The sequence below is a fragment of the Heptranchias perlo genome, chromosome 5 (assembly GCF_035084215.1).
Source record: "Heptranchias perlo isolate sHepPer1 chromosome 5, sHepPer1.hap1, whole genome shotgun sequence".
Classification (NCBI taxonomy): domain Eukaryota; kingdom Metazoa; phylum Chordata; class Chondrichthyes; order Hexanchiformes; family Hexanchidae; genus Heptranchias; species Heptranchias perlo.
The window spans coordinates 131,177,758-131,205,648 of NC_090329.1; the positions used below are offsets into that span (position 1 = coordinate 131,177,758).

The following is a 27,891-nucleotide window of genomic DNA, read 5'->3' on the forward strand; positions in this document are numbered from 1 at the left end:
ACCCGCATCTAAGAGCTTGATCTGATCATTCATTGCAGCCAGTCCTCTTCCCCACCAGAGTGTGGACAGGTGGCTCCCTGATAGACCAGAGAGCAGATTAGTTAGTGCTGCAAGATCAGTTGGTACTACAATATCCAATCAATCAGCTAATCTTACAGCTTTCCCCACACACCTCGTAATTCCAGCTGCGAGACGCCCCATGGACTTGGCTCCCCAGATGCCAGCTAAGAGGTGAGGGCTACCGGTAATACATGCTCGCCTCCAGCAAATCCTGTTGGCAGTTTCCACAGCTCTGATTTTGATGGAGCTGCTGATTTAATCAGCACACAACCTACCTATTTAAACAGGTTTCTGATGCTGGTAAGCAGTGCATTGAAGCAGATCGCATCTGTATTGATTCTGAAGTCAGCAGCTATACAGAGATCAACAGAGGATCCTGCTGATAGGATCACACATACTCCCTGTATCACTCACCAATGTACGATGGGATCGCAGGAGGGGAGCACATCCTCCCTGTATCACTCACCACTGTACAATGGGATCGCAGGAGCTGAGCACATCCTCCCTGTATCACTCACCACTGTACAATGGGATCGCAGGTGGTGAGCACATCCTCCCTGTATCACTCACCACTGTACGATGGGATCGCAGGAGCTGAGCACATCCTCCCTGTATCACTCACCACTGTACAATGGGATCGCAGGTGGTGAGCACATCCTCCCTGTATCACTCACCACTGTACAATGGGATCGCAGGTGGTGAGCACATCCTCCCTGTATCACTCACCACTGTACGATGGGATCGCAGGAGGGGAACACATCCTCCCTGTATCACTCACCACTGTACAATGGGATCGCAGGAGCTGAGCACATCCTCCCTGTATCACTCACCACTGTACGATGGGATCGCAGGAGGGGAACACATCCTCCCTGTATCACTCACCACTGTACGATGGGATCGCAGGTGGTGAGCACATCCTCCCTGTATCACTCACCACTGTACGATGGGATCGCAGGTGGTGAGCACATCCTCCCTGTATCACTCACCACTGTACGATGGGATCGCAGGAGGGGAGCACATCCTCCCTGTATCACTCACCACTGTACGATGGGATCGCAGGAGGTGAGCACATCCTCCCTGTATCACTCACCACTGTACGATGGGATCGCAGGAGGGGAACACATCCTCCCTGTATCACTCACCACTGTACGATGGGATCGCAGGAGCTGAGCACATCCTCCCTGTATCACTCACCACTGTACAATGGGATCGCAGGAGGGGAACACATCCTCCCTGTATCACTCACCACTGTACGATGGGATCGCAGGAGGGGAACACATCCTCCCTGTATCACTCACCACTGTACGATGGGATCGCAGGAGGGGAGCACATCCTCCCTGTATCACTCACCACTGTACGATGGGATCGCAGGAGGGGAGCACATCCTCCCTGTATCACTCACCACTGTACTATGGGATCGCAGGAGAGGAGCACATCCTCCCTGTATCACTCACCACTGTACGATGGGATCGCAGGAGCTGAGCACATCCTCCCTGTATCACTCACCACTGTACGATGGGATCGCAGGAGCTGAGCACATCCTCCCTGTATCACTCACCACTGTACGATGGGATCGCAGGAGCTGAGCACATCCTCCCTGTATCACTCACCACTGTACGATGGGATCGCAGGAGGGGAGCACATCCTCCCTGTATCACTCACCACTGTACGATGGGATCGCAGGAGCTGAGCACATCCTCCCTGTATCACTCACCACTGTACAATGGGATCGCAGGAGGGGAGCACATCCTCCCTGTATCACTCACCACTGTACGATGGGATCGCAGGAGGGGAGCACATCCTCCCTGTATCACTCATCACTGTACGATGGGATCGCAGGAGCTGAGCACATCCTCCCTGTATCACTCACCACTGTACGATGGGATCGCAGGAGGTGAGCACATCCTCCCTATATCACTCACCACTGTACGATGGGATCGCAGGAGCTGAGCACATCCTCCCTGTATCACTCACCACTGTACGATGGGATCGCAGGAGGGGAGCACATCCTCCCTGTATCACTCATCACTGTACGATGGGATCGCAGGAGCTGAGCACATCCTCCCTGTATCACTCACCACTGTACGATGGGATCGCAGGAGGTGAGCACATCCTCCCTGTATCACTCACCACTGTACGATGGGATCGCAGGAGGTGAGCACATCCTCCCTGTATCACTCACCACTGTACAATGGGATCGCAGGAGGGGAGCACATCCTCCCTAAATCACTCACCACTGTACGATGGGATCGCAGGAGGGGAGCACATCCTCCCTGTATCACTCATCACTGTACGATGGGATCGCAGGAGGGGAGCACATCCTCCCTGTATCACTCACCACTGTACGATGGGATCGCAGGAGGGGAGCACATCCTCCCTGTATCACTCATCACTGTACGATGGGATCGCAGGAGCTGAGCACATCCTCCCTGTATCACTCACCACTGTACGATGGGATCGCTGGAGGTGAGCACATCCTCCCTATATCACTCACCACTGTACGATGGGATCGCAGGAGGTGAGCACATCCTCCCTGTATCACTCACCACTGTACGATGGGATCGCAGGAGGGGAACACATCCTCCCTGTATCACTCACCACTGTACGATGGGATCGCAGGAGGTGAGCACATCCTCCCTGTATCACTCACCACTGTATGATGGGATCGCAGGAGCTGAGCACATCCTCCCTGTATCACTCACCACTGTACGATGGGATCGCAGGAGGTGAGCACATCCTCCCTGTATCACTCACCACTGTATGATGGGATCGCAGGAGCTGAGCACATCCTCCCTGTATCACTCACCTCTAGGTGGGAGGCCCGGGGTGGCATTGGGTAGCACTTTTGTTGCTGTCTTACTCTGGACTGATGTGGATTTACCTGAGGAAGGAGGAAGCCTCCGAAAGCTTGTAGATTTCAAATAAAATCGTTGGACTATAACTTGGTGTTGTAAAATTGTTTACAATTACTCTGGACTGTTGCAGTTGAGTGTTCATCTTGGATCGGAGTAATTGAGGTGATTGGTTCTGAGGAGGACTGAGGCAGAATAGTCAGGGTACATTTATTTGTGCACTTCTGATTATCTTTCAGTTTCTGTTATCTGCAGGGGCTGGTGGATTGGTGAATAATCGAGGTTCCACTTGTATATGTATCCTGCTTGAGCCACATCTTTGCAACAAGTTAAATTGTTTTCAGATGTTTGGATAATTTGTGAGGAATGCTGCAAAATGGTGCATCTGCTGAGGTTTTTAAGAGACACTTAACCTGCTTCCAAGCTCTTGATCTGATCATTCATCGCAGCCAGTCCTCTTCCCCATCAGAGGGAGAGGATAGATGGCTCCCTGTGAGCAGTGGAGCCACACACATAGGAAAGGACCAAGGTTCATTTGGTCTGCTGAGATAAGCCAGTTGTGTCTGTGGCTGTGGTGGAGGTGCTAAAGTTTGCCTCAGTGCCCTAGGGTTGGGAGAGAGATGGGGTGAGAATTGGCCAGATATTCCACTTCCAATTGCTATTCACTGACCCCTGCTGGAAGTGTGTGGGAAAACGTGGGGTGAGGGCTGGATCTGACTCTCAGTAATGGCCACTTAGGCAAGGTATCAGATGGCTCCAGTGGCACTGTGCCCCAGTGATGGGCAGTGCCATCAGGAAAGGAGGGATGGGGTGAAAATGAGTGAATTGGCAGTCTCAAAAAAAATAATACATACATCTACCCTCAATCTATCACATGCTGCCGTCCAGTTCCTTTCAGCTGAGCAGAGCAGTCCACTACATCCAGTGCTGCCTTCCTATAGATCCAGATTTCAGATAAGTCACAAGAAACTTAATTTCCTGTTGTGGTGTGAATATTGGAGTAGGTAAACTAGCACAGCTTTCAGATGCCTGGTCCTTGCACCATCCGAGTGAGAATTAACTCCCTGAAAAACGGAGTCAATGTTGAAACTATTTTTGCTCCTTAGAGCAGGGAATTTTTTTTACGCAGCAGTTGCTATGATCCGGAATGCACTGCCTGAAAGGGTGGTGGAAGCAGATTCAGTAATAACTTTCAGAAGGGAATTGGATAAATACTTGAAGTGGAAAAATTTGCAGAGCTATGGAGAAAGAGCAGGGGCATGGGGCTAATTGGATAGCTCTTTCAAAGAGCTGGCACAGGCACGATGGGCCGAATGGCCTCCGTCTGTACTCTTATCATTCTATGATTTATCCCTTCTGAAGGAGTTGCTTTGTGCATAGCTTGATTTCTACCAATAAAAGGAATTCCTATAATTTGTCTGTAGCAGTCTATTTACACGGAATATCAACTAAACGGGGCCTGGTGTGAAATGTAGGTGATGTCGAATTGATTGGATGTCTCACACCACACTATTATGTTGCTACTCAGAGAAACTGATTAATCAGAGTTCAGGAAAGATTAGTGAAATTTACACGGAATCACAGTGGGATATTAAAGTAGGGTGAGTCACTGCTGTGCCAAGGAGCTCATGGTGTGGGTCCTGGGGATTGTAGTACAGGTATGTTTAGTATTTCTATCATTTAAACTCTTGTGCAGTGCAAGGCTTTTTTAGATACATCTTTCCACTGTCCTGACAATTTTTACTTTTGATCCTTTATACAAAATGAAATACGCTCATGGACATTGTCTTGTGCCATGTTTACACTCGGATGTGAAGTGACTAAAGTAGATTGTCTAGATACAGTGCCTTGATGTATGATGTTTACTTACCCCAGTGCTTTAATTCTGCCACTCAGCCCTGAGCAAGCATCTGGTGATGTCAAATAACCACATAAAAATCTTCCATAGTGTGTAGAATTGTGGCATCAGACCTGCTGGATAGTGCAGTGCATTAAGCACTGGCCTTTCACTCCTAGAATCTGGTTTGAAATCCAGCCCAGACTGATCTCAATCTTCTCCCACTTCTAGTAAGGGTGATATGTGAGATATAGGTTTGGGTAATCTCAACCGTAGCTGCTTGTGTGCACTGTACACAACAGCTCCTAGTTTTACACTAAGATGATAACTTCACTGAAGACAGAGGATGTTTTGTGTGAGAAATGGAAACATGTCACTGGGTTTGGACTGAGGTATATTGTTAAGGCAAAATAGGGATAAAGCTTTATTCTGCACAGGTATTGCACCTGGCCTGGGAGTATTTGATGCTTCTATTAGGAGCCCAGAATGTGAAGTGTTCCTTTTCCCAGGGCTAACATCCCTCATATATTGATGAGTTTATATATATAAAAAAAAAGGAATTGTAACATTTACTTAAAATGACTGCAGCCTCACTCGAGCCTCACCTACATTCTCCTGTGCTGTTTGTTCCCAACGTGAAACCTGCTGTCAGAGCTGTGTTTTAATTATTGTTTTGTGTTTATTAAGGAGATAGGTATCAGCACTGGGAATGTAACCATCTTAAACTCAGACTATATATAATATGGGTTAAGTGCATGTTAAAGCTCCTGTAAATGCTAATTAGTGTCAGCTGATAGCCAGTTTTGTGTTGTGGGTTGAGGCGAACCAGGAACTGGGCTGAAGTTAGCTAGTTTAGGAGCCTTATAGCCGGTAGAGAAAGGAGACGCCCATCCTTTCGATGGACATTCAAACCCATATTCCAGGGATGAAGGCTGGTTAGTTCCAGATTTCAGATAAGTCACAAGAAACTTAATTTCCTGTAGTGGTGTGAATATTGGAGTAGGTAAACTAGTGCAGCTTTCAGATGCCTGCTCCCTGCACCATCCGAGTGTGAATTAACTCCCTAAAATGGAGTCAATGTTAAAACTATTATTGCTCCTTAGAACAGGGAATTTTTTTTAACACAGCGAGTTGCTATGATCTGGAATGCACTGCCTGAAAGGGTGGTGGAAGCAGATTCAGTAATAACTTTCAGAAGGGAATTGGATAAATACTTGGAGTGGAAAAATTTGCAGGGCTGTGGGGAAAGAGCAGGGGAATGGGACTAATTCGATAGCTCTTTCAAAGAGCAGGCACATGGGCCAACTGGCCGCCTCCTGTGCTGTATCATTCTATGATTTAATCCACTGCACCACCTAGTTCCCTAGAGAGGAGGTTTATAATAACGGAATTCTCAGTCTAGTATAGAGTTTATTTCAGACTCGTTCTGTTAATGGGCATTTTGCGTTGCATTCTTCATTCCATTGTGCCCCTGTGCTGCTGCACACATTGTTGTCCCAGATGTGCTTCTCGTTTCCAAACTCTGTATTCTTGTAGGGATCCTGAGACTGAACGATAAGGTGTTAGCCAGAGGATCGGCGAGTAACCAGTACTGCTCGCTGCTGCCAAAACAAACCTATTTAAATGTGGATGAAGATGCTGCCAGCACATTGGAACGCAAGAGGAATGTTATCTATTGCATGATCGTACAGATCATGAAATCAGAGAAGGAGCTTCACATCGATAACCTCGTTTTCAAGGTAATTTACCTGGGAATGACCATCTGATTGCATTCATACTGAGGGCTGTGATGTGGCCATGAAGTATAAAAGGTATTTTAAAACCATCATCTTAACCCTTCAGATCAGCCCCAGGAAGGCAGTATTTCCCCCCAATATTTTTTCCCTTTCTCTGCTCTCCTGGAAGTGTTGAATTCCTCTGGGGTGTGGTTCACAGGTGCTTGGTTCAGTATCTCACCTAAGTGGCCATTCTTCATTGTGAACCAAACTGAATATTAGCAGCTATTGAGGATACTGTGGTGTAGTGGTTATGTTACTGGACGAGTAATTCAGAGAATGAGAGTTCAAATCTCACCGTGGCAGTTTGAGAAATTGAATTCAGTTTAGAAATAAAAAGCTTGTATCAGTAAAAGTGACCGTGACACTGTTGGATTGTCATAAAAACCCAACTGGTTCACTAACTTCCTTTAGGGAAGGAAACCTGTTGCCTTTACCCAGTCTGGCCTAAATGTGACTCCAGTCCCATACCAACATGGTTGACTCTTCACTGTCCTCTGAAGTGACCCAGCGAGCCACACAGTTGCATCAAATTACTACGAAGAATGAGGCCCACCACCGTTTTCTGAGAGAAACTAAGGATGGGCAATAAATGCCGGCCTTGCCAGTGACACCCACATCCCGGGAATTAATAAAAAAATTAACTGATGGGTATTACCGCTGTGGCTGAGCCTTTCCTCTTTTTCCAGAAGAGGTCAGAGGACAGAAAGCAGCAGTAGGAATCTTCCCTCCCCCTCCATCCTCCCGTACACATCACTGCCCCTCCAGGCAGCTGAGGGAATTGCAACACCCCTACTGCTACAGCTGAAATCAGCCAATCTCGAAAACCAGGGAATCGAACCTGGGACCTTCCTGGTCTGTTCAGCTTGATAGGACACTGAAAAGTGCATTTACCCAGTGAGTCAGTTGGAAACACCAGTTATACTTCAGTTCATGGGCACAGTTTTATATTTTGGAGTTAACAAATGCACTGTGATAATTGGATATGCTCTCTGTATTACTGCTGCTGATAGTCTGTATAGCTTTAAGTAAAGTGTGGGAGTGTGCTGCAGCTTGTTGGGTTGTGCTATGGAGTTGAGGCACACAGGTTTCAGTCCATGACCCCATAACATGCTCAGTTCCCAATGTCAGTTGTGCTGCAGTGTGGAGCAAGTGCAGAGCAGCACCTGCCCATTGGAGGTAAAGATGTGTGAGTGCCGCTGGGCATCATATGGCATCCAATTTGAGTGGCAGCGGTGAAGGTTTGGAGTCAGGTTGGCTCTGGGTGTTGGGTGGTGTAGGAAGGCTGTCAGTTTTTGCTGCTTTCCTGAAGTGGAGTAAACTATGAAGGACTTGATGTTTGAGGCTCAGATACCAACAGGCACCAACTGTTCTTGGACATCTCACTCAAGTAGCCACTCTTCGTGTTTGGCCTAGTGAGTGTCGGCAGAGTACCGCAGCCTGTTCACAAATATACATTTTCCGACCAGTTTGGAAACTCGCAAATTACCTTCAAGTTCCAAACCAAGATCACTGGCTCCAATTGCTGCCCTGTTTGAACGCAATTCACTCAGTGGGGACCGGAGATTTAATGTGGAAGCTTTCTGACCTATATGGCTTAATGGCGCACGGGGATGTTAACTTACCAACTAAGCTATCGGAAGCTCGACAGGCAAGTTCAATCTTGTTAAAACACTCGAGACTCTGGTTACTGGGCCAATAAGTGCATGTCCAGATTAAATGATAAAGCTGTTGCTTCATAACAAATGGGCTACTTTTAGGAAAGTGAGTAGACCTGCAGATTGCACTGTAGTTTTGAAGAACTGTTTCTTATCTTGTGTCACTGAACCATTTGCAGGTGATTGACAGGTGTCAGAACCAGGAGTCAAGTTTAGCACATAAGTTCCTTCACTTTACCTGCAGCAATATGGATGTTCTGTCCTGTATCATGCACCTTATCAACAAGGGTTACATCAGGCGCAATGAGGACAACCCTCACATTCTGGAGTACGTGCTGGAGGACCCAACGACCCCACGGAAGGGACAGGCACACGTAATATTCCGAAAACTTGGGTCAAAAGCCACGGGGTCAAACAGCAACGGCAAAGAGAATCTATCAGTATTTAGGTAATGCCAAAACATCAGCGGTCTACGTCCATGTATCGATTAACTACATTTGTGCAACTGACTTTAACTGCTTGCTTTTTCCACCAGATTGCATCGTTAGCATGTGGCTGTAACAAATCTTCAGTAAGAGAGACAGAGCTTTAAATATTGCATTTTGCGGGTTTGAAGTTGTTGGGGCAGACACTCTCCAGCTTTTAGTTTGTTTGCTGAGACGTGTATCTTCTACTTTTGAACCGATTGGCCAGTTGCTGTCAACCATAAGAAAATAGTTTTTGGCATTTTTAACTGGACAGACTTCCATTAAATTGGACAGTCTTCAGTAAGAGGCAGAATAGAACAAGCTATCTCCAACTAACAGCCCAAAGCACAAATGTCACCTGTGTAAAATGGGGGTGAAAAGTTTTCCTTTCTCCTCGTGAAGGTGCTATCTTTTAGGTATGTATCAAAAGGCATCTGCGGCTCTGTGGTAACTTGAGCACGTGGCCATTTGTTATGCATGAGTGAGAACTCTGGGTGTTTTGTTTTTCCTGTCCCTCCTCCCCCTCCCCTAAGTAATGATGTGGAGATGCCGGTGATGGACTGGGGTTAACAATTGTAAACAATTTTACAACACCAAGTTATAGTCCAACGATTTTATTTTTAATCCCACAAGCTTGTGGGATTAAAAATAAAATCGTTGGACTATAACTTGGCGTTGAAAAATTGTTTACAATTGTTAATCCCCTAAGTAACCAGAGTTACTGAGGCCAAACATGCCCCCTCACTGTTGCCCTAGTTGAGATCAAACTCTGCAAAGATAAGATGACTCAGGTACTTGCTGAGTAGACTCAGCAGAGCCATTGGGTCAGTCTGATTTCCAGGATACAGTTTATATATAAGAAAAATAATTAGTAATATTATGTACAATAATCTCTGTTGCTTCTGCAGCTCTCAGGTCACTAGTTTGCAGATATAGTCATTAACTGCAGCCTATACGTAGCACACAGAGTTGGAGTCCTGTATGCAATAGATTGGGCTTGGCACAGCCGCTCAGAACCGTTAAGAGAAAAATTGGATCTCGGAAATTTGCATTTATCAAGATTGGATTCATGCTATTGGGGAGCCAACCAAAAAGTGCATTACAACAAGAACAATGTAACCGCTTTATTGGACCTGATCGCCAAAACAGCTCCGTGTGTCAGCTCGTGTCTTCTGCATTGATGCAGTAACAGATGTTTGTACCAGCACCTGGGCTTAGACTGTTTCATTTGAACCAATGTTGTAATAAAATGTTCTTTACAAATTTCTGATCATCTAATTGCCCTCTCTTTTGTTTTTATTTTATTTTGGTAGTATCTGTGGCAGATGACATATGAAGTCCCTTTTCCAACATATCTCAACCTCAAAGGTCTTCCCACACTTAACCAAAAGTGAAGTGGTTTTAAATACTCTTGTGGGTTTTGGGAGGAGAGATTGGGTGGTATTGTAGGTCAGTCACTGGCCTTTCACCTCTGGACCTAGTTTCAAACCACGCCCAGGCTGACTCTCCTCCCTGAACCTGGCCCTGTTGAAATGAGCTTGGGCAAGTTATTTCTTTGCCAATTTTCTCCCCTTCTGGTTGGGTATAATTCTGCAGGCACTGGGTCTCCCCAATAGCTCATCAAGTGGCTAATCTGCACATGAGTTTCAACCGTGAGGGTTGATAGGCTATATGTCTGTATGGGGCCTCACAAGATCAGGAGTATGCTATTCTTTCCCTCGAGCATGTTTGCCATTCAGTTAGAGCAAGGTTGATCTGTACTTCAGCACCATTTACCTGCTGTTGCTTCATATCCTTTGATACCCTTACCTAACAAAAATCTATCAATCTTGGCCTTGAAAATTCCAATTGGCCCAGCATCCATTGGCTTTTGGGGGAGAAAGTTCTGGATTTACAGTACCCTTTGTGTGGAAAAAGTGCTTCCTGATTTCAATCCTGAATGGCTTAGCTCTAATTTTAAGATTATGTCCCCTTATGTACTGGATTATTTACTCTGTCGAATCTCCATCATTTTAAAGACCTTAACAGGATCGCCCCTCAACCTTCTAAACTCAAGGGAATATAAACGCAGTCTTTATGCAACCTGTCCTCATACTTTAATCTCTAAGCCTTGGTATCATTCTGGTGAATCTGCACTACCCCCTCCAAGGTCAGTGCATCTTTCCCGAGGTGTGATGCCCAAAACTGAATGTAGTACTCCAGGTGGGGTCTGACAAAGGCTTTGTACAATTGAATCACTTTTGTTTCCAACCCTCTTGAGATAAAGGATACACAGGGACACCCAAATCGCTTTGCTCCTCCACAGTTCCGAGTTTCACCATTGAGAAAATATTCCAATTTGTCTTTCTCTGATCCAAAATGGATGAGCTCAAACTTCCCCACATTGAACTCCATGTATCATAGTTATGCCCACTCACTTGGTCTGTCTGTGTCCCTTTGTAACTCCCTGCTCCCATCTACATAACTTACTGTGCCTCCTAACTTAGTGTCTTCTGCAAACTTGGATTTACAACTCTCTGTTCCTTCAGTCATTAATATATATAGTGAAAAGCTGAGGCCTCAGTACCGATCTCTAGGGAACACCACTTGTCACATTCTGCCAATGAGAGAACAAACCCTTTATTCCTACTCACTGTCTCCTAACTCCCAATCAATTACCAACCCATTTCACAAGATTACCTCCAATTTTGCTAATAATCTCTTGTGCAGAACCTTATCAAATGCTTTCTGGAAGTCCATTTAGATAACACCCATAGACACTCCCCTAACCACCATGCTAGCGACCACCTCAAAATATTCAACTAGATTAGTCAGACATGACCCACCTGTCTCAAATCCATGCTGACGCTAGTATTCATATAACAAGTCTTTCATTTCTTTATTGTCTATTATATACTCGCCTGTATCAGTCTTTAATGGGTCCACATTCCCCTTTACTCTCTTTATCTTAATATAGTTATAAAAATGTTGCTGTTAGTTTTTTTTGAAGATGAAGTGCCTGGACTCCCCCAGTGTCCCCACACCAGCATTTTGCACCATTGAGCCCAATTAAAGCACCCCTGCTGCCGTCCAGATGGAGATCAGCTAACACTACACAAACCGTGAATCAAACCTCAGACCTTTTTGGTCTGTATGGCTGAGCTACTCATTGGTTAAACTCAAACTATCAGGGGAAGCAAGTTTGAGCAGCCTCAATCCAGTTCCTAGTCTCACAACTGCCCCTAAATTGGCTGTTTTCCTTAAAAACCACAAAGAACAAATAATTGAACTTGCCTTTCACGTCTTCAGGATCTCCGAATATGCTTCACATCCGATGGATTACTTATTAAAAAATGTAGTCACTTGTTGTATAGGCCAAGATGACAACCAAATTGCGCTCAGCAAGGTCCCACAAACAGCATTGAGATATATGACCAGTTAATCTGTTTTAGTGGTGTTGTTTGAGGGTTGGATGTAGGAGAACTCCCATGCTCTTCTTCAGATCTTTTATGTCCACCTAAGTGGACAAACAGGGCCCCAGCTTAACATTTCCTCCAAAAATCAGCACCACCAACACTGCAACATTCCAAACGTTTGTAATTGGGCTTTAAATCCAGCATTAGAAATCTGTTCCGGTTAAGGTGTTGGAATATGTGTGGCCGATGATTTGGAATCTGCACTGATCACTCGGTGCTCATAGGGTTAAATTGGTTCTTTTTCTTTTGGTTTGTCCCAAGCTTTGATGGCGGTTTTGAGGCTGGGTCACAGAGTTCGGAAGGAGGAGTGTTGGAGACGGTGCTCCTGTCGATGGGGCGGACCATGAGCCAAGAGGAGGTGCAGCAGCTGATAAGCCAGACTGTCCTGCAGGTAGCGGACACGCTCAGCATCTCCACAGATGTGGCACAGCACTTGCTTATGCACAGCAAGTGGAACGTTGACTTGCTGGTGCAGAGATATGCCGAAGATCGTGAGGTCCTTTTGTTGGTGGCAGGGCTTCAGGTTCGGAACCCGCAAACTCCCAGCAGTCCCGTCACCCAGTGCCCAGTTTGCCTGAACCTGCTTGCTAATGAAAGTGAAGCTGCTCCCACCCTTTGCTGCATGCACTACTGCTGTAAGGTGAGTCCTGTTACACTCTTACAGGATGTTGTGTCAACATTGCAGGGTTGTACCTTTTTTGTCAGAATAAGTTGTGAAGACCCAAGACCTATACCGTGCAATCCACCACTGCGATTGAAAAGAATGAGAGGGGAAGACAAGGTAGCGGTCAGGTGTCGGCAAGTTGGGTTTTAAAAGCTTGTTGATTGTAGGAGGAAAGGGAAGATTGAGGGAGGTATCGAGTTCCACGGAGAGAAGAGGGAGGAGGAAGAAAGTGTAGGGCAGTGTGTTTTCAGCTCAGCCGAAATTTCAGCTCGTTGCTAAATTGGACTTTTAACAGGAGGATTGAGAGTTTAAATCCTAGCTGTAGCTAAAATTCAGACTCCATTCCTCTGAATGAGTTTCAGCTACCTAGCCGGGTGTACAGATTACTGTTCAGAAATAAGTTTGTGCATGGTGGATAAGAGTAGATGCTATGAGAATGGCCCTGCCCCACCAGTCTATATTCAACAGCTGATCATGGATTGACATGTTTAAGGGCTTTGAAAAAGTTTGAGGAGACTGTTTCTCACTGATTTGAAGGTGAATTGTGACAGCAAATAATGTGGGAACAGGGAGAGGGAATGGGTAGAACTGCAATATTGTAATCTGTTGAAATACAGAATGTTTCAGAGAGAATTGGAACCATTTTATCATACCAGCGATGTAGACAAATTTACAAATGAGTTCTGTTTTCTTTTGACCTCACAATTTTGTGTTCTGTTCTTCCCTCCCCTCTTTCCCAATGACGTTGACTCACGCTTGGTTACAGTTCCGCAACTGCCTAATGGTACCTGGTCATTCTTCCTACGTGAGTCAAAATGGTGGGGTCGCAGTAAAGCCTACCTTGTCCTCACATGACATCCCCAAATGCACTTTCCAGCAGGGGTCGCTAGATCATGATTAAGAGCATTATCCCTGGCTTCCACATCCTACCACCTTCCCTAACCCAGGAGGGCTGAGGCCAATTGTAGCATTTAAGTGCTGGTTAAGATTAGCTAACTCGGCACAAAACAGGGATTGAAACTGGGATCTTGATGCCTACCTGTATAAACTAGGGTGCCTCTCTAAATGTCCCAAGGTTGGTGAGGATGTTTGTGTTCCTGAGACTGAGCAGTAGTTCACAACGTGGCATTGTCCTTTAGCTCACCTGAACCAGGAAATTGTTTTACAAATAGTGTAAAAACACACCACAGCAAAGACTGTTATTGTTCTTCATGTCTGTATGCTAATTATTGCATGAGCTGGGTGTGTGATTGATGTACTCCTTAAGAAGAAATGTAGCTTTTAAGCCTAATTTCACTTAACCAGAAGATCTACAGTTATGCTGCATTTTGTCAAACTGAGCTCACAAGATCAGTTCAGATGAAGGAGGCCCTTTGGCCCATTTGATTCCCGAATGCCAACTCTTCCCATTACAGCATCCAGCGGTTCCTGAAATACAGTGCCCTGGCAACACAGTCCAGCTATTGATCACCTTCTGTGTAAAGACATGCTCTTGATGTCTATCCGAAATTTGGCCTTTAAGCTCGAAACCACCCTCATCCTCTGGTGTATCTGAAAGTATTGTTTTGAGCTGACATTCTGTCCTGGTAAATATTTCATATCCCTTTAACAATCTTTCCTGAGCTGTCTCTTGGGGCCTGAAGAACCCTACTTTATCCAGTTGTTCTTCTGATACCATGATCAGTGTTGTTCTCCTCGACACTGTCTCTAGAGCCCGACCAGAGCAGAACAATGTTTTTGATCCCTTGGTCTCTACATCAAAAGCAAAATACTGCGGATGCTGGAAATCTGAAATAAAAACAGAAAATGCTGGAGAAACTCAGTAAGTCGGGCAGCATCTGTGGAGAAAAAAAGAGTTAACGTTTCAGGTCGAAGACCTTTCGTTAGAACTGGAAGATGTTAAAGAGTTAGTTTTTGAGCAAGGACAGAGCCAAGGAAGGGGAGGAAAGAACAAAAGGGAAGTCTCTGATAGGGTAGAGGGCACGAGTGATTAAATGACAAAGGGGATGATGGTGCAAGGCAAGGAGGGTGGTAATGGAACTGGTTAAGAAACAAAAGATTGGTCGGGAGAAGCTGTAAATGGCAGCAGCAGAACCATAACCAGCACTTGCTGTCCAAAAAAATAGGAGCTGTGGTTATGATCTGAAGTTATTGAAATCAATGTTGAGTCCGGAAAGTTGTAAAGTGCCGAAACGAAAGATGAGGTGCTGTTCCTCGAGCTTCCATTGAGCTTCATTGGAACAGTGTAAGAGGCCGAGGACTCTGGATTAGTGGTTGTATTTTGATGTGGTCTTGATTTTTCTGTGTTCTCAGTCCTGCTGGAAAGAGTATTTAACGACCAGAATTGAGCAGAACCTGGTGCAGAATTGTACATGCCCAATCTCTGACTGCCCCGCACAGCCAACCAACGAGTTTATCTCCTCTATTATATGTGACAGTGAGATTGCAGCCAAGGTAAGACATTAGTTCAATGGTAAATTAAACATAAAAGTAATTCATGTGGGCTTCGTTCAGCTCAGTTGACTCACACTTCAGGCTTTCGCCAAATTAAGATCAAAGATCTATGATTTTTTATAATTGAAGGCAAACTGCTTTCTTACGACATGGGTATTCAACAATTAAGGTGTGTAAGGGGATCTCGGGTCTGTGAAGTCATCAGATTCATGTCTGGGGCTTAAGTATGAAGAATTGCATTTTTGTTCAGTATTTATCTGCATTGATGAACGGCAATATTATTTGCTTCCTGCAACAAACAGAAGTGTTTTCCTTTGGGTGCTTCACACAAACATTTGAAAGTTATACTAGACGGATCCTGGGAGCGCAGCCAATATTGGTGAAACCTATGATCCTCGTGTATTATCACCTCCACTCACTCCAGTTATAGGATCCCAATGTATTATCACCACTCCAGTTATGGGATCCCAGTGTGATCCTATAACTGGAGTGAGTGGAGGTGATAATACACTGGGATCCTATAACTGGAGAATTATCACCTCCACTCACTCCAGTTATAGGATCCTAGTGTATTATCATCTCCACTCACTCCAGTTACATGATCCTCGTGTATTATCACCACTCACTCCAGTTATGGGATCCTAGTGTATTATCACCTCCACTCACTCCAGTTATGGGATCCTAGTGTATTATCACCTCAACTCAATCCAGTTATAGGATCCTAGTGTATTATCACCTCAACTCACTCCAGTTATAGGATCCTAGTGTATTATCACCTCCACTCACTCCAGTTATGGGATCCTAGTGTATTATCACCTCCATTCACTCCAGTTACATGATCCTAGTGTATTATCACCTCCACTCACTCCAGTTATAGGATCCTCGTGTATTATCACCACTCACTCCAGTTATGGGATCCTAGTGTATCATCACCTCAACTCACTCCAGTTATGGGATCCTAGTGTATTATCACCTCAACTCACTCCAGTTATGGGATCCCAGTGTATTATCACCTCAACTCACTCCAGTTATAGGATCCTAGTGTATTATCACCTCCACTCACTCCAGTTATAGGATCCTAGTGTATTATCACCTCCACTCACTCCAGTTATAGGATCCTAGTGTATTATCACCTCCATTCACTCCAGTTATAGGATCCTAGTGTATTATCACCTCCATTCACTCCAGTTACATGATCCTAGTGTATTATCACCTCAACTCACTCCAGTTATAGGATCCTAGTGTATTATCACCTCCATTCACTCCAGTTATAGGATCCTAGTGTATTATCACCTCCACTCACTCCAGTTACGGGATCCTAGTGTATTATCACCTCCATTCACTCCAGTTATAGGATCCTAGTGTATTATCACCTCAACTCACTCCAGTTATGGGATCCCAGTGTATTATCACCTCCATTCACTCCAGTTATAGGATCCTAGTGTATTATCACCTCCATTCACTCCAGTTATAGGATCCTAGTGTATTATCACCTCAACTCACTCCAGTTACGGGATCCTAGTGTATTATCACCTCCATTCACTCCAGTTATAGGATCCTAGTGTATTATCACCTCAACTCACTCCAGTTATGGGATCCCAGTGTATTATCACCTCCATTCACTCCAGTTATAGGATCCTAGTGTATTATCACCTCCACTCACTCCAGTTATAGGATCCTAGTGTATTATCACCTCCATTCACTCCAGTTATAGGATCCTAGTGCATTATCACTTCCCATTCACTCCAGTTATAGGATCCTAGTGTATTATCACCTCAACTCACTCCAGTTACGGGATCCTAGTGTATTATCACCTCCATTCACTCCAGTTATAGGATCCTAGTGTATTATCACCTCAACTCACTCCAGTTATAGGATCCTAGTGTATTATCACCTCCATTCACTCCAGTTATAGGATCCTAGTGTATTATCACCTCCACTCACTCCAGTTATAGGATCCTAGTGTATTATCACTTCCCATTCACTCCAGTTATAGGATCCTAGTGTATTATCACCTCAACTCACTCCAGTTATAGGATCCTAGTGTATTATCACCTCCATTCACTCCAGTTATGGGATCCTAGTGTATTATCACCTCCACTCACTCCAGTTATAGGATCCTAGTGTATTATCACCTCCATTCACTCCAGTTATTGGATCCTAGTGTATTATCACCTCCATTCACTCCAGTTATGGGATCCTAGTGTATTATCACCTCAACTCACTCCAGTTATAGGATCCTAGTGTATCATCACCTCAACTCACTCCAGTTATAGGATCCTAGTGTATTATCACCTCAACTCACTCCAGTTATCGGATCCTAGTGTATTATCACCTCAACTCAATCCAGTTATAGGATCCTAGTGTATTATCACCTCCACTCACTCCAGTTACATGATCCTAGTGTATTATCACCTCCACTCACTCCAGTTATAGGATCCTAGTGTATTATCATCTCCACTCACTCCAGTTATAGGATCCTCGTGTATTATCACCACTCACTCCAGTTATAGGATCCTAGTGTATTATCACCTCCATTCACTCCAGTTACATGATCCTAGTGTATTATCACCTCCACTCACTCCAGTTATAGGATCCTCGTGTATTATCACCACTCACTCCAGTTATGGGATCCTAGTGTATTATCACCTCCACTCACTCCAGTTATAGGATCCTAGTGTATCATCACCTCAACTCACTCCAGTTATAGGATCCTAGTGTATTATCACCTCCATTCACTCCAGTTATGGGATCCTAGTGTATTATCACCTCCACTCACTCCAGTTATAGGATCCTAGTGTACTATCACCTCCATTCACTCCAGTTATTGGATCCTAGTGTATTATCACCTCCATTCACTCCAGTTATGGGATCCCAGTGTATTATCACCTCAACTCACTCCAGTTATAGGATCCTAGTGTATCATCACCTCAACTCACTCCAGTAATAGGATCCTAGTGTATTATCACCTCAACTCACTCCAGTTATAGGATCCTAGTGTATTATCACTTCCCATTCACTCCAGTTATAGGATCCTCGTGTATTATCACCTCAACTCAATCCAGTTATAGGATCCTAGTGTATTATCACCTCCACTCACTCCAGTTATAGGATCCTAGTGTATTATCACCTCCATTCACTCCAGTTATAGGATCCTAGTGTATTATCACCTCCACTCACTCCAGTTATAGGATCCTCGTGTATTATCACCTCAACTCACTCCAGTTATAGGATCCTAGTGTATCATCACCTCAACTCACTCCAGTAATAGGATCCTAGTGTATTATCACCTCAACTCACTCCAGTTATAGGATCCTAGTGTATTATCACTTCCCATTCACTCCAGTTATAGGATCCTCGTGTATTATCACCTCAACTCAATCCAGTTATAGGATCCTAGTGTATTATCACCTCCACTCACTCCAGTTATAGGATCCTAGTGTATTATCACCTCCATTCACTCCAGTTATAGGATCCTAGTGTATTATCACCTCCATTCACTCCAGTTATAGGATCCGAGTGTATTATCACTTCCCATTCACTCCAGTTATAGGATCATAGTGTATTATCACCACTCACTCCAGTTATAGGATCCTAGTGTATTATCACCTCCATTCACTCCAGTTATAGGATCCTAGTGTATTATCACCTCCATTCACTCCAGTTATAGGATCCGAGTGTATTATCACCTCCATTCACTCCAGTTATAGGATCCTAGTGTATTATCACCTCCACTCACTCCAGTTACATGATCCTAGTGTATTATCACTTCCCATTCACTCCAGTTATAGGATCCTCGTGTATTATCACCTCCATTCACTCCAGTTATGGGATCCTAGTGTATTATCACCTCCATTCACTCCAGTTATGGGATCCTAGTGTATTATCACCTCCATTCACTCCAGTTATAGGATCCCAGTGTATTATCACCTCCACTCACTCCAGTTATGGGATCCTAGTGTATTATCACCTCCATTCACTCCAGTTATGGGATCCTAGTGTATTATCACCTCCATTCACTCCAGTTATAGGATCCCAGTGTATTATCACCTCCACTCACTCCAGTTATAGGATCCTAGTGTATTATCACCTCAACTCAATCCAGTTATAGGATCCGAGTGTATTATCACCTCAACTCACTCCAGTTATAGGATCCCAGTGTATTATCACCTCCATTCACTCCAGTGATAGGATCCTAGTGTATTATCACCTCCACTCACTCCAGTTATAGGATCCTAGTGTATTATGATCTCCACTCACTCCAGTTACATGATCCTCGTGTATTATCACCACTCACTCCAGTTATGGGATCCGAGTGTATTATCACCTCCACTCACTCCAGTTATGGGATCCTAGTGTATTATCACCTCAACTCAATCCAGTTATAGGATCCTAGTGTATTATCACCTCCACTCACTCCAGTTATAGGATCCTAGTGTATTATCACCTCCACTCACTCCAGTTATAGGATCCTAGTGTATTATCACCTCCACTCACTCCAGTTATGGGATCCTAGTGTATTATCACCTCCATTCACTCCAGTTACATGATCCTAGTGTATTATCACCTCCACTCACTCCAGTTATAGGATCCTCGTGTATTATCACCACTCACTCCAGTTATGGGATCCTAGTGTATCATCACCTCAACTCACTCCAGTTATGGGATCCTAGTGTATTATCACCTCAACTCACTCCAGTTATGGGATCCCAGTGTATTATCACCTCCACTCACTCCAGTTATAGGATCCCAGTGTATTATCACCTCCATTCACTCCAGTTATAGGATCCTAGTGTATTATCACCTCCATTCACTCCAGTTATGGGATCCTAGTGTATTATCACCTCCACTCACTCCAGTTATAGGATCCCAGTGTATTATCACCTCAACTCACTCCAGTTATGGGATCCCAGTGTATTATCACCTCCACTCACTCCAGTTATAGGATCCTAGTGTATTATCACCTCCACTCACTCCAGTTATAGGATCCTAGTGTATTATCACCTCAACTCACTCCAGTTATAGGATCCTAGTGTATTATCACCTCCATTCACTCCAGTTATAGGATCCTAGTGTATTATCACCTCCATTCACTCCAGTTATAGGATCCTAGTGTATTATCACCTCCACTCACTCCAGTTATAGGATCCTAGTGTATTATCACTTCCCATTCACTCCAGTTATAGGATCCTAGTGTATTATCACCTCCATTCACTCCAGTTATAGGATCCTAGTGCATTATCACCTCCATTCACTCCAGTTATAGGATCCTAGTGTATTATCACCTCAACTCAATCCAGTTATCGGATCCGAGTGTATTATCACCTCAACTCACTCCAGTTATGGGATCCTTGTGTATTATCACCTCAACTCACTCCAGTTATGGGATCCTAGTGTATTATCACCTCAACTCACTCCAGTTATGGGATCCTAGTGTATTATCACCTCAACTCAATCCAGTTATAGGATCCGAGTGTATTATCACCTCAACTCACTCCAGTTACATGATCCTAGTGTATTATCACCTCCACTCACTCCAGTTATAGGATCCCAGTGTATTATCACCTCAACTCACTCCAGTTATGGGATCCCAGTGTATTATCACCTCCACTCACTCCAGTTATAGGATCCTAGTGTATTATCACCTCCACTCACTCCAGTTATAGGATCCTAGTGTATTATCACCTCCATTCACTCCAGTTATAGGATCCTAGTGTATTATCACCTCCATTCACTCCAGTTATGGGATCCTAGTGTATTATCACCTCCACTCACTCCAGTTATAGGATCCGAGTGTATTATCACTTCCCATTCACTCCAGTTATAGGATCCTAGTGTATTATCACCTCCATTCACTCCAGTTATAGGATCCTAGTGCATTATCACTTCCCATTCACTCCAGTTATAGGATCCTAGTGTATTATCACCTCAACTCACTCCAGTTACGGGATCCTAGTGTATTATCACCTCCATTCACTCCAGTTATAGGATCCTAGTGTATTATCACCACTCACTCCAGTTATATGATCCTAGTGTATTATCACTTCCCATTCACTCCAGTTATAGGATCCTAGTGTATTATCACCTCCACTCACTCCAGTTATAGGATCCTAGTGTATTATCACTTCCCATTCACTCCAGTTATAGGATCCTAGTGTATTATCACCTCCACTCACTCCAGTTATAGGATCCTAGTGTATTATCACTTCCCATTCACTCCAGTTATAGGATCCTCGTGTATTATCACCTCCATTCACTCCAGTTATAGGATCCTAGTGTATTATCACCTCCATTCACTCCAGTTATAGGATCCTAGTGTATTATCACCTCCATTCACTCCAGTTATAGGATCCTAGTGTATTATCACCTCCACTCACTCCAGTTATAGGATCCTAGTGTATTATCACTTCCCATTCACTCCAGTTACAGGATCCTCGTGTATTATCACCTCCATTCACTCCAGTTATAGGATCGTCGTGTATTATCACCTCCATTCACTCCAGTTATAGGATCCTAGTGTATTATCACCTCCATTCACTCCAGTTATAGGATCCTAGTGTATTATCACCTCCACTCACTCCAGTTATAGGATCCTAGTGTATTATCACCTCAACTCACTCCAGTTATAGGATCCTAGTGTATTATCACCTCAACTCAATCCAGTTATAGGATCCTAGTGTATTATCACCTCAACTCACTCCAGTTATAGGATCCCAGTGTATTATCACCTCCACTCACTCCAATTACATGATCCTAGTGTATTATCACCTCCACTCACTCCAGTTATAGGATCCTAGTGTATTATCATCTCCACTCACTCCAGTTATAGGATCCTCGTGTATTATCACCACTCACTCCAGTTATAGGATCCTAGTGTATTATCACCTCCATTCACTCCAGTTACATGATCCGAGTGTATTATCACCTCCACTCACTCCAGTTATAGGATCCTAGTGTATCATCACCTCAACTCACTCCAGTTATAGGATCCTAGTGTATTATCACCTCCATTCACTCCAGTTATGGGATCCTAGTGTATTATCACCTCCACTCACTCCAGTTATAGGATCCTAGTGTATTATCACCTCCATTCACTCCAGTTATTGGATCCTAGTGTATTATCACCTCCATTCACTCCAGTTATGGGATCCTAGTGTATTATCACCTCAACTCACTCCAGTTATAGGATCCTAGTGTATCATCACCTCAACTCACTCCAGTTATAGGATCCTAGTGTATTATCACCTCAACTCACTCCAGTTATAGGATCCTAGTGTATTATCACTTCCCATTCACTCCAGTAATAGGATCCTCGTGTATTATCACCTCAACTCAATCCAGTTACAGGATCCTAGTGTATTATCACCTCCACTCACTCCAGTTATAGGATCCTCGTGTATTATCACCTCCACTCACTCCAGTTATAGGATCCTAGTGTATTATCACCTCCATTCACTCCAGTTATAGGATCCTGGTGTATTATCACCTCCATTCACTCCAGTTATAGGATCCTAGTGTATTATCACCTCCATTCACTCCAGTTATAGGATCCCAGTATATTATCACCTCCATTCACTCCAGTTATAGGATCCCAGTGTGTTATCACCTCCATTCACTCCAGTTATAGGATCCGAGTGTATTATCACTTCCCATTCACTCCAGTTATAGGATCCTAGTGTATTATCACCTCAACTCACTCCAGTTATAGGATCCTAGTGTATTATCACCTCCATTCACTCCAGTTATAGGATCCTAGTGTATTATCACTTCCCATTCACTCCAGTTATAGGATCCTAGTGTATTATCACCTCAACTCACTCCAGTTATAGGATCCTAGTGTATTATCACCTCCATTCACTCCAGTTATAGGATCCTAGTGTATTATCACCTCCATTCACTCCAGTTATAGGATCCTAGTGTATTATCACCTCCATTCACTCCAGTTATAGGATCCTAGTGTATTATCACCTCAACTCAATCCAGTTATAGGATCCTAGTGTATTATCACCTCCATTCACTCCAGTTATAGGATCCGAGTGTATTATCACCTCAACTCACTCCAGTTATAGGATCCGAGTGTATTATCACCTCCATTCACTCCAGTTATAGGATCCTAGTGTATTATCACCTCCACTCACTCCAGTTTTTGGATCCCAGTGTATTATCACCTCCATTCACTCCAGTTATAGGATCCTAGTGTATTATCACCTCCATTCACTCCAGTTATGGGATCCTAGTGTATTATCACCTCCATTCACTCCAGTTATAGGATCCTAGTGTATTATCACCTCCATTCACTCCAGTTATGGGATCCTCGTGTATTATCACCTCAACTCAATCCAGTTATAGGATCCTAGTGTATTATCACCTCAACTCAATCCAGTTATAGGATCCTAGTGTATTATCACCTCAACTCACTCCAGTTATAGGATCCTAGTGTATTATCACCTCCATTCACTCCAGTTATGGGATCCTAGTGTATTATCACTTCCCATTCACTCCAGTTATAGGATCCTAGTGTATTATCACCTCCACTCACTCCAGTTATAGGATCCTAGTGTATTATCACCTCCACTCACTCCAGTTATGGGATCCTAGTGTATTATCACCTCAACTCACTCCAGTTATAGGATCCTAGTGTATTATCACCTCCATTCACTCCAGTTATGGGATCCTAGTGTATTATCACTTCCCATTCACTCCAGTTATAGGATCCTAGTGTATTATCACCTCCACTCACTCCAGTTATAGGATCCTAGTGTATTATCACCTCCACTCACTCCAGTTATGGGATCCTCGTGTATTATCACCTCAACTCACTCCAGTTATGGGATCCTAGTGTATTATCACCTCCATTCACTCCAGTTACATGATCCTAGTGTATTATCACCTCCACTCACTCCAGTTATAGGATCCTCGTGTATTATCACCACTCACTCCAGTTATGGGATCCTAGTGTATTATCACCTCCACTCACTCCAGTTATGGGATCCTAGTGTATTATCACCTCAACTCACTCCAGTTATGGGATCCTAGTGTATTATCACCTCCATTCACTCCAGTTACATGATCCTAGTGTATTATCACCTCCACTCACTCCAGTTATAGGATCCTCGTGTATTATCACCACTCACTCCAGTTATGGGATCCCAGTGTATTATCACCTCAACTCACTGCAGTTATGGGATCCTAGTGTATTATCACCTCCATTCACTCCAGTTACATGATCCTAGTGTATTATCACCTCCACTCACTCCAGTTATAGGATCCTCGTGTATTATCACCTCCACTCACTCCAGTTATGGGATCCTAGTGTATTATCACCTCCACTCACTCCAGTTATAGGATCCTAGTTTATCATCACCTCAACTCACTCCAGTTATAGGATCCTAGTGTATTATCACCTCCATTCACTCCAGTTATGGGATCCTAGTGTATTATCACCTCAACTCAATCCAGTTATAGGATCCTAGTGTATTATCACCTCAACTCACTCCAGTTATAGGATCCTAGTGTATTATCACCTCCATTCACTGCAGTTATGGGATCCTAGTGTATTATCACCTCAACTCAATCCAGTTATAGGATCCTAGTGTATTATCACCTCCATTCACTCCAGTTATAGGATCCCAGTGTATTATCACCTCAACTCACTCCAGTTATAGGATCCTAGTGTATCATCACCTCAACTCACTCCAGTTATAGGATCCTAGTGTATTATCACCTCAACTCACTCCAGTTATAGGATCCTAGTGTATTATCACTTCCCATTCACTCCAGTTATAGGATCCGAGTGTATTATCACCTCAACTCAATCCAGTTATAGGATCCCAGTGTATTATCACCTCCACTCACTCCAGTTTTTGGATCCTAGTGTATTATCACCTCCATTCACTCCAGTTATAGGATCCTAGTGTATTATCACCTCCATTCACTCCAGTTATAGGATCCGAGTGTATTATCACTTCCCATTCACTCCAGTTATAGGATCCTAGTGTATTATCACCACTCACTCCAGTTATAGGATCCTAGTGTATTATCACCTCCACTCACTCCAGTTATAGGATCCCAGTGTATTATCACCTCCATTCACTCCAGTTATAGGATCCTAGTGTATTATCACCTCAACTCACTCCAGTTATAGGATCCCAGTGTATTATCACCTCCATTCACTCCAGTTTTGGATCCTAGTGTATTATCACCTCCATTCACTCCAGTTATAGGATCCTAGTGTATTATCACCTCCATTCACTCCAGTTATAGGATCCTAGTGTATTATCACCTCCATTCACTCCAGTTACATGATCCTAGTGTATTATCATCTCCACTCACTCCAGTTATAGGATCCGAGTGTATTATCACCTCCATTCACTACAGTTATAGGATCCTAGTGTATTATCACTTCCCATTCACTCCAGTTATAGGATCCTCGTGTATTATCACCTCCATTCACTCCAGTTATAGGATCCTAGTGTATTATCACCTCCATTCACTCCAGTTATAGGATCCTAGTGTATTATCACCTCCATTCACTCCAGTTATAGGATCCTAGTGTATTATCACCTCAACTCACTCCAGTTATAGGATCCTAGTGTATTATCACCTCCATTCACTCCAGTTATAGGATCCTAGTGTATTATCACCTCCACTCACTCCAGTTATAGGATCCTAGTGTATTATCACTTCCCATTCACTCCAGTTATAGGATCCTCGTGTATTATCACCTCCATTCACTCCAGTTACATGATCCTAGTGTATTATCACCTCCACTCACTCCAGTTATAGGATCCTCGTGTATTATCACCACTCACTCCAGTTATGGGATCCCAGTGTATCATCACCTCAACTCACTCCAGTTATGGGATCCTAGTGTATTATCACCTCAACTCACTCCAGTTATAGGATCCTAGTGTATTATCACCTCCACTCACTCCAGTTATAGGATCCTAGTGTATTATCACTTCCCATTCACTCCAGTTATAGGATCCTCGTGTATTATCACCTCCATTCACTCCAGTTATAGGATCCTAGTGTATTATCACCTCCATTCACTCCAGTTATAGGATCCTAGTGTATTATCACCTCAACTCACTCCAGTTATGGGATCCTAGTGTATTATCACCTCCATTCACTCCAGTTATAGGATCCTAGTGTATTATCACCTCCATTCACTCCAGTTATAGGATCCTAGTGTATTATCACCTCCACTCACTCCAGTTATAGGATCCTAGTGTATTATCACTTCCCATTCACTCCAGTTATAGGATCCTCGTGTATTATCACCTCCATTCACTCCAGTTATAGGATCCTAGTGTATTATCACCTCCATTCACTCCAGTTATAGGATCCTAGTGTATTATCACCTCCATTCACTACAGTTATAGGATCCTAGTGTATTATCACCTCCATTCACTACAGTTATAGGATCCTAGTGTATTATCACTTTCCATTCACTCCAGTTATAGGATCCTAGTGTATTATCACCTCCACTCACTCCAGTTATAGGATCCTCGTGTATTATCACCTCAACTCACTCCAGTTATAGGATCCTAGTGTATCATCACCTCAACTCACTCCAGTAATAGGATCCTAGTGTATTATCACCTCAACTCACTCCAGTTATAGGATCCTAGTGTATTATCACTTCCCATTCACTCCAGTTATAGGATCCTCGTGTATTATCACCTCAACTCAATCCAGTTATAGGATCCTAGTGTATTATCACCTCCACTCACTCCAGTTATAGGATCCTAGTGTATTATCACCTCCATTCACTCCAGTTATAGGATCCTAGTGTATTATCACCTCCATTCACTCCAGTTATAGGATCCGAGTGTATTATCACTTCCCATTCACTCCAGTTATAGGATCATAGTGTATTATCACCACTCACTCCAGTTATAGGATCCTAGTGTATTATCACCTCCATTCACTCCAGTTATAGGATCCTAGTGTATTATCACCTCCATTCACTCCAGTTATAGGATCCGAGTGTATTATCACCTCCACTCACTCCAGTTACATGATCCTAGTGTATTATCACTTCCCATTCACTCCAGTTATAGGATCCTCGTGTATTATCACCTCCATTCACTCCAGTTATGGGATCCTAGTGTATTATCACCTCCATTCACTCCAGTTATGGGATCCTAGTGTATTATCACCTCCATTCACTCCAGTTATAGGATCCCAGTGTATTATCACCTCCACTCACTCCAGTTATGGGATCCTAGTGTATTATCACCTCCATTCACTCCAGTTATGGGATCCTAGTGTATTATCACCTCCATTCACTCCAGTTATAGGATCCCAGTGTATTATCACCTCCACTCACTCCAGTTATAGGATCCTAGTGTATTATCACCTCAACTCAATCCAGTTATAGGATCCGAGTGTATTATCACCTCAACTCACTCCAGTTATATGATCCCAGTGTATTATCACCTCCATTCACTCCAGTGATAGGATCCTAGTGTATTATCACCTCCACTCACTCCAGTTATAGGATCCTAGTGTATTATGATCTCCACTCACTCCAGTTACATGATCCTCGTGTATTATCACCACTCACTCCAGTTATGGGATCCGAGTGTATTATCACCTCCACTCACTCCAGTTATGGGATCCTAGTGTATTATCACCTCAACTCAATCCAGTTATAGGATCCTA

General features: G+C 43.8%; 1 protein-coding gene across 3 annotated transcripts in view; it reads left to right on the forward strand.

Moving 5' to 3' along the window:
• LOC137322123 (cullin-9) overlaps positions 1–27,891 on the forward strand; it is a 344,721-nt gene that overhangs the window by 211,424 nt on the left and 105,406 nt on the right. For all 3 annotated transcript variants that reach the window (XR_010962966.1, XM_067985222.1, XM_067985223.1), the window contains exons 28-31: positions 6,286–6,488; positions 8,362–8,630; positions 12,366–12,744; positions 15,082–15,222. Coding sequence is in view for 2 of the 3 variants with exons in the window: in XM_067985222.1 (XP_067841323.1) it covers positions 6,286–6,488; positions 8,362–8,630; positions 12,366–12,744; positions 15,082–15,222 (992 nt within the window). In the remaining variant the exon portion in view is untranslated. The remainder of the gene's footprint in view (positions 1–6,285; positions 6,489–8,361; positions 8,631–12,365; positions 12,745–15,081; positions 15,223–27,891) is intronic.